This window comes from Nerophis lumbriciformis, linkage group LG26, assembly GCF_033978685.3.
Source record: "Nerophis lumbriciformis linkage group LG26, RoL_Nlum_v2.1, whole genome shotgun sequence".
NCBI lineage: Eukaryota > Metazoa > Chordata > Actinopteri > Syngnathiformes > Syngnathidae > Nerophis > Nerophis lumbriciformis.
The window spans coordinates 19,187,378-19,196,026 of NC_084573.2; the positions used below are offsets into that span (position 1 = coordinate 19,187,378).

The following is an 8,649-nucleotide window of genomic DNA, read 5'->3' on the forward strand; positions in this document are numbered from 1 at the left end:
TTTTTACCTCACTTGAGTTTTGATGAGGAACACTTAACTTAAACTGGGCTTTTATTTGGTTTGCTGTCACTGTTTTTACATTCTATTTGGACCACAGTATCACTATTCCTATTTGCCTATGCTATGAGTCATACCAAAGACTATAAAAATGGGACCCATTACCTGCCTGCTTGGCACTCAGCATCAAGGGTTGGAATTGGGGGTTAAATCACCAAAAATGATTCCCGGGCGCGGCCACCGCTGCTGCCCACTGCTCCCCTCACCTCCCAGGGGGTGATCAAGGGTGATGGGTCAAATGCAGAGAATAATTTCGCCACACCTAGTGTGTGTGTGACAATCATTGGTACTTTATCTTTAACTTTAACTATTTATAGCCTGCTCAGTTTATATTGTGTTCCATTTAAATGACTACGCACATACTATTGTTCTTGTGGTATACTCACTGGGAGAAATCCGGGACCTTGTGTACGAAATGTTGAATCCGTGATTTGAACCACCTCCAGGTGCGATCGAGCTGGACCTGAACCGCTTCCCCCGAGGGGCGAAAACGTCCAAGCAGTGCTCTATCGACATGATCCGAAATGAGCAGGCACTTCCTGCCATTTCCATCTTCAAGCAAAAGAGGGTGAAGGGATGGTGGCCGTTTGTGGCCCGGGACGAGAACGACGAGATGGAGTTGACGGTAAGACGGAAGCCGCGTTTATTTGCCAACTATTCATTTTATTTACAGGTGAAGACTTTTGAAATCCATCAGATAGCGCCATTATGAAACAGTAATAATACAGTGTCAGTACAGCTAGTGAGTGTGGCAAACACTCACTGGGCGCCATGTGTTGCTGTTATGGATTGTGAGTAATTGTGAAATACATTTTGTGATTAATAAATAATAATGGATTAGATATCATGCTTTTCTATTGTTGGATACTCAAAGCGCTCACAGAGAAGTGTGAACCCATCATTCATTCACACCTGGTGGTGGTAAGCTACATTTGTAGCCACAGCTGCCCTGGGGTAGAATTGACGAAAGCGAGGCTGCCAGTTTGCGCCTTCGGCCCTTCCGACCACCACCTACCATTCATTCATCATTCATTCACCAGTGTGAGCAGCACCGGGGGCAAGGGTGTAGTGTCCTGCCCAAGGACACAACGGCAGCGATTTTGGATGTCAAGAGGCGGGGAGCGAACCTGCAACCCTCAGGTTTCTGGCACGGCCGCTCTACCCACTACGCCATATTGCCCCGTTGATTAGTGATGTCATGCAGCCCCCCCAACTTGTCAAAATATCTCTAAACTAGTCCCAAACGATTGTGCTACATACTGTATGTGCTAACATGGTTTTATTGTTATTAGTAAAGTGAAGTGAATTATATTTATATAGTGCTTTACATAGTGAACCTATTATCTACGTTACATTAAACCAGTGTGCGTGGCACTGGGAGCAGGTGGGTAAAGTGTCTTGCCAAAGGACACAGTGGCTAATATGGCGGAAGCGGGGATCGAACCTGGAACCCTCAAGTTGCTGGCACGGACGCTCTACCAACCAAGCCATTCACACATAGCCTCCAAACACCCATTCAGTCCAAATCCCGTCAAACTTTTTTGTCCCTTGATTGTGCTGTCAAAAGGAACATTTGTGCTGTTACGGTGTTAATTGCATTAACTTTTTGCATATTATAAATACTCAATATAATCCACAAAATCAAAGCTCGCAGTGCGCTCGCCCAGGTACGGGCACATAATGGAGTCATATAGTTCATGTGATTGCTCCTACAACCAGTTATTAATGACATCCCTCACCTTGCACAGCATAAATACAACAAAGACTCCAAATAATCCACAAAGTCAGTGTTGTATCATGTGATCTGCGCACAATAGAGTAGCGTGAGGGAAGGTTCTCGGTCAAATGCACACACTCGCTAGCTAAGTCATACGTATGAAAGGAATCGCCTTCCTCAACAAATTATACCGATGGAAAATCCATTCAGATTCTAAATTGTATTAAAAAGTATTTTCATACCACTTGTGTTGACTGCACTATTTTACTTTTCTATAGTACTGACTATTAAATGTTAATATTTAGTGTGATCTAATTTTTATCTTGTAAAGTGATATATCTCGACATATACAGTAGTTGTCTGAAATTATTTACTTTTCAGGAATTGTCAATAATTCCATCCATCCATTTACTATACCTCTTGTCCCTTTCGGGGTCACGGGGGTACAATGAATTGTAAATTAGTTGCTAAATATTGTGTATAATTGTATGAATGTTTTTTCTTTTCTTTTGGACCTCAGAAAGAAAACAAAGAAGCTGTTGCTCATGGGGATCTAAATAAATGAACATATAATGACTCCCACCAATCATTAATGATATTTGCCACCTTGTATAATACAAATAAACTGATTGTGTAGAGAAGTGTGAGTGCGTGCCAACAATGGAATATTTAGAACAATGTGTACTGAATAGCACTTAACTGCTGGGTAAGAATGGAAGCTCTTGTATTGGATCTCCTCTGATTGCAGGTAGAATTGATATCAAATTACAAATATTTGCCCTGCAGGGCAAAGTGGAGGCTGAACTTCATCTGGTGACTGCAGAAGAGGCGGAGAAAAGTCCGGTGGGACTGGGACGAAACGAGCCGGATCCCCTGGAGAAACCAAAGTAAGACTTTACTGGTCCTGTAGACCTGCATGGCTTCTTTCAATTTAGTTTGCCGCTTCAGTTTCCTTCTCGCCCCTTCTCCGCTTTCTCCTGCATTTCTTCAACTGTGCCCCCTCCTCCCATTTCTTCTTACCTTTCTTCACCCTTAAAAGTCGCCCGGATACAAGCTTCATGTGGTTTCTGGGCCCTCTGAAGTCCATTCGCTACTTCCTGTGGCACAACTACCGCTGGCTGATCCTGAAGATCCTGGGCCTCATGCTGCTGCTGCTCATGTTGGGCCTCTTCCTCTACTCCATCCCTGGATACTTGGTCAAGAAGCTGCTGGGGGCCTGATTAGTGGTAGCCTTTGTCCCTCCACCCACCCTCACCACGTCTCCTTCTTTTTCTGTCCTGCTGTCTGTCCTTGGCTGTGGCTTACGTGCTTGCAAAGTGTCTGTCCCCCCCGCACTCCAAGAAGCTTTTCTATGTCTTGTCTTCACCTCCTGGTGTTTCTTCCCACACATCTTTTAAGCGCCTACTGGAATATGCCAGCACGGCACCACTTAAAGGAGCCGCAGTGCAACGAATACGCACTGGCCTCTATTATTGACCCCAATACAAGATGGTATTTAGTCTGGAAAAAGGCAGGTAAAATTGTGAACCAACCAACGCTGTCTACCAAAATTTAAGCTTTTCTTCCTGTCACTCACACATAGAGATGGGTACCTTCACATTTGAAACGATACGGTACCAATTCCGTGTAACTATGTGTTCAAATGTTTGTTGTTTACTAGGAATATTTAACAGTGAGCTGATTATGTTAAATCTTGTTTTCTTACACTAATTAGTCTCATTTGCAAGTGTTATATAGCTGACTTAGCAAGCAGTTGTAATTCCAAGACGTTAGAAGGCAGAAGTGTATATAGACCAGTGGTTCTTAACCTTGTTGGAGGTACCGAACCCCACCAGTTTCATATGCACATTCACCGAACCCTTCTTTAGTGAAAAATACAATGTTTTTTTTCAAATTCAAGACAAAGTTATATGTTTTTGGTATGGGGAACATATTCTAAGTAACAAAGACTTAATTTAGAGTTATTTGGTTAGGGCCAGGGTTAGAGGGTTAGGGTTATAATAAGGCCGTGCCGAATAAGGCATTAACAAGTACTTAATAATGACTAGTTAAGAACCAATATGTTACTAATTTGCATGTTAATAAGCAACTAATTAATGGTGAATATGTTCCCCATACTAAAGTGTTACCATGTTTTTTTACTGGTGCACAAAATGAACCGTGCATGAACATCACCTTATATAAAGAACAAAGCCAACACAGTGCATAAACTCACAACAAATTACACACCTGCAAATCAGGGTGACTTCTGCTGTTGCCGTATCTGTAATACACCGATAGGGAGAAGTTTTTATTTACACGATGAGTCGGATGTGTCTTGACCTCAGCCGAACCCCTGAGCCCGACTCACCGAACCCCTAGGGTTCCATCGAACCCAGGTTAAGAACCACCAATATAGACTTTGGATACAGACTTTGTGTCCCAGTCTTGTCTTTTGTTGTACCCTAAAAAGTGTTTATACTTACAGTATAAACACACACACCAGCTGTTTGATTGTAACGTGCATCTTAGTTGTAGTTTTCATTACCAAATTTGTAGGTGTTGAAATCGCCATGTAATATCGTTAATGCTAATCTGGAGCATGTCTATGGAAATTCCAACGCAAATTAGCATCAAGCTGGCACCTTTTGAAAACTGGAGCTCTCCTGTACTTTCAGATTGATGATATGGAAAATTGCAACATTACCCAGAGGCAGTCCGTCCGAGTCCACTCTGAGTGCTTCAGATCAGATCAGATCACATAGGTCTTTATTGTCATTGCACAAGTACAACAAAACTTTGTTTTCAGCACAAACCCGTTCAAGATTAGACAAACAAACAGTGTACAGGGTTACAGAACAGGAACGCTGATGGGTCGCCACAAGGGGCCCCGTAAAAGTTGGGAAAAAGGTAAAACGCTGGGGAAAAAAGATGAGTAAAAAAATACAATCTAGACTGGGCTCCTAAAGGGGCCTAGTCTGGAGTGGGAAAAAAACCTCCATGCAATGCACACATAAACACGTTACATTTAATCACGACAAACTCGCAACAGAGGGGTGGGAAATCGCCGTCACCAGAGGCAAGACAGAAAAGATGCTTGTTTTCCCGCCAAGTGTTTGAGTCTGTACCCGGACGTGACGTCATGTGCAACAGAGGTATCGAAATATGGCACAGTTTGATTTTACAAGAATCCATAACTGGTAGAGAAACAAAGGACTTCCTTACCCAATCTTACTCACACACAGCTGTGACCTGGGGTCTCATTTATACAACTGTGTGGATTCCATTGTTAAACATCTATCAGAATCTATGTACGCAAGAAAATATTCAGCTCTATGAAAGCATTCCGCACAGCCCAGTGTCCTCCCACTTCTATCCATTAATGGTCACAGTTTTCGAGTAGGGGTAATGTTGGGTAGAGTGCATAAATAGACAACATAGCAATGACATGTACCGTCATTTCCCATCCATCAGCAAGATTACTATTGCAACAACACAGCATCAGTAGGGTAAAACTAAAAAACTAAGCTGTCCTATTAGTGGGCGAACAATTCTGCTTCACAATGATAGGAAGGGTCCACATCGAAGGATAGTCCCCAGGACGCCTCCTTGGGGAGGTGTTTAGGTCACGTCCGACCAATAGGAGGCCACGGGGAAGACCTGGGACAGGTTGGGGAGACAATGTCTCCAGCCTTACCTGGGAACGCTTAGGGATTCCCCGGGAAGAGCTGGACAGAGTAGCTTGGGAGAAGGAAGTCTGGGCCTCTCTGCTTAGGCTGCTGCACCTGCGACCCGACCTCTGATAGGCGGAAGAAGAGGGATGATTGTGCCATAATTTACGATCTATCAGGCACAACTTTTTCCCCATGCTTTGAACCCTGCGGCTTTTACAAAGATGCGACTAATTTATAGATTTTTTTCCCCGGGTTTACGAACTTCAAAATTTGGCCCGAAACGGAGAAAATGTCAGACGAAGCGGTCTGTTCGACACCGAAGAAGACGGCTTCAGCGGTTTTTAGTGCGCTCAATTACTTTTCTTGTAGGCTACCGTATGTACCGTATTTTCTGGACCCTAGGGTGCACCGGATTATAAGGCACACTGCCGATGAATGGTCTATTTTTTATTTTTTCCATATATAAGGCGAATTAAAGGAGTCATATTATTATTATTTTTTTCTAAATGTAAAACACTTCCTTGTGGTCTACATAACATGTAATGGTGGTTATTTGGTCAAAATGTTGCATGGTTTATGTTTTACAGATCATCTTCAAGCAGCTTTCGGACAGTCGCTTCAGGATGCGCCGTTTTGTGGCTCACAGCGTCTTCTCCCCGTCATCTTTGTTGTAGCGGTGTAGCGTGCAAGGACGGGAGTGGAAGAAGTGTCAAAAGATGGCGCTAACTGTTTTAATGACTTAAATCAACAACAGAGCAGCATCTCCTCATCCATGGCTCACTAGTGCAACAACAACGCCGGAAATGTGTCCCGTGAAAACACGTTCGACCGGAACTCTCTAATAACTTAAGTTCCTTGGGTGAATAATGTAGACTCACTACACCGGTATGTTTTAGTGCTTTCATGGGGAGTTTACTGACGGATATAAGTAAGAACTTTACACTACTTTATATTAGAAATGGCAACAACGGAGGATAAATGTCCCATAACAAGAAGATAGAGAAAAAAAAGAAGCTTATCGACTACGGTGTCGACACAGACTACAAAGGCGTGCGCGCGCAATTTTTCAGGATTTATGCAGATCCCAAATACAGATCAGCAGGTACCAGAAGGTAAAAAAAAGTTGCTTTTGCATTATATTGCCTTATACACACACCATAATAATACTCCTATGTTGAAGAACAGTACAATCCATCAAGCGGTGCGGCTTCATAGCTTACCAAAGTCGTACTAAAATATTAATGGATTTTTGAGCGCCGTGTGTAATGTTGTATATTTTCAATGGAACATTTAAAATGTTGCTGTTGTTTACTTGAGTCATATTGCAGTCTACACGTATCTCTTATGTTTGACTGCCACACGGTCACACTTACCATTACACCATGTACCAAATAAAATAGCTTTGAGGTCGGTAAGCTCAACCAAACTTATTCCTTACATTAGGCGCACCGGGTTATTAGGTGCACTGTCGAGTTTTGAGAAAAAATAGGATTTTAAGTGTGCCTTATAGTCCGGAATATACGGTATGTAGTTTGTGAATATGTGTAAATATTTCATGTTTCAATGTGTAGCTTATGGATGCACTTACAGTATATACAGTATGTACAAAATAAAATGCGCAAACAAATAAAGTAGGACGGCTTATAAAGGTGCGCTCTATTCTAAAATCACGGTACAAACGACTGGCACTCAACTGCGACTCAGCATGATAACCTGTGTCATCACTTCATAACAATGCCTTCCTACCGCACTTTGTGGATCATTTTGAGTCATGCTGGTTAACGACATGGCGCACAGTAAGAGCCTCCTCCTCTCGTCCCCTTTATCCAGCCGCCCAGACACCACCTTCCTGTGGTTCCTGAGCCCGCTGAAAGCCATCCGCTACCTGGTGTGCAACCGCTACAAGTGGCTCATCATCAAGATCGTGTCGGCCCTGCTCCTGCTCGTCATGCTGGGCCTCTTCCTCTACAGCATGCCGGGCTACCTCGTCAAGAAACTGCTGGGAGCCTGAACACAAGCGGACATAGAGAGTGGAAGCTGGAGGGCGGGCACTCTATACTCTCCATCAGCCACAGGAAGGGAGGAAATACTTTTTAAAATTATTCTACAGACAAAGGAAACAAGTATGGTAGGTTGTTTTGGTTTTTTTGCTCTAGGGCACCACCTACAGTTGGTATTCTAAACATGGACAGTGCACGCCACTTCACTACAATCAAACATGAGGTGTCCTGGCTGGTCCGCATCTTGTTTTTTAAGGTCGCCATGGCAATCAAAGCAATGCTGCGTGTTACAAAGCAGCAATTTTGTTTTTAGGATGATGGTTCCTCCCACCACCTAACGCATGCACCTGGGGCTCGGCTGATTGGCAACACTAAACTGTAGCGGTGGGAATCTATGGGCACCTAACGATTCGGTCCGATTCCCACTCATGGGTTTGACGATTCGTTTCAGAATGGATTCAACACGATTCTCGAATTAAACCGATTCTTGCATTATTCGGTAAAATAATTATAATGAAACTTTTTCAAAACAAGTTACAGGTTAGAGAAGCTGTTCTAAAAAAAAATATATATATATATATATATATATATATATATATATATATATATATATATATATATGCAAAATATATATATATATATATATATATATATATATATATATATATATATATATATATATATATATATGCATACATATATATAAAAAAAAATAACATTGAAAATATAAGGGAGGTCAGTATCTTGCTCAAGGATACTTCGACAACCACTCTACCACCTGAACCATGCTGCCCCTACAGTAAAATAAGACTGATAAGCCCCTCCCCCCGGTTTCTGGAAATGTGGCCCCTAAAACAATTTAGTTGAATGTCCCTGGTTTAAGGTCATGTTATCAAGTATTGTTGCTTTATCATAATAAGCTAAATATGCAGAACAAAAACCAACGAGGGAGCCCCCGTTTTGGAATTTCGCAAAAAGGATTTTTAATCATTTAATTAAAAAATATATATTTCCACTTCCACTCATCATTTAAAACAAGGGTCTGAAATTTCGGCCCGCGGGCTGGATTTTGGACGCTGGCGGGCCGAAATCCCAAGTTTAAATTTTTTTTTTATTTTATTATTTTTTTTTGTATTATTATTTTTTGAAATCTGTTCTTACTAATCCATTTTCTACTGCTTGTTACTCTCGGTGTCTCCTAGCCGCTCAGGGAAATCATATT

The 8,649-nt window shown here is 42.1% G+C and overlaps 1 protein-coding gene across 16 annotated transcripts in view; it reads left to right on the plus strand.

Moving 5' to 3' along the window:
* otofa (otoferlin a) overlaps window positions 1-8,035 on the plus strand; it is a 157,434-nt gene extending 149,399 nt beyond the window's left edge. For 11 of the 16 annotated variants that reach the window (XM_061987275.2, XM_061987281.2, XM_061987283.2 and 8 more), the window contains 4 exons: window positions 504-682; window positions 2,561-2,661; window positions 2,814-3,000; window positions 7,258-7,401. In XM_061987275.2, coding sequence (XP_061843259.1) covers window positions 504-682; window positions 2,561-2,661; window positions 2,814-2,994 — 461 coding nt within the window. In that variant the 3' untranslated portion in view covers window positions 2,995-3,000; window positions 7,258-7,401. Of the gene's footprint in view, window positions 1-503; window positions 683-2,560; window positions 2,662-2,813; window positions 3,001-7,257 lie in introns of all 16 variants that reach the window. The other 5 variants (XM_061987276.2, XM_061987288.2, XM_061987289.2 and 2 more) reach the window with 1 other exon arrangement.
* The last annotated feature ends 614 nt before the right edge of the window (window positions 8,036-8,649 follow it).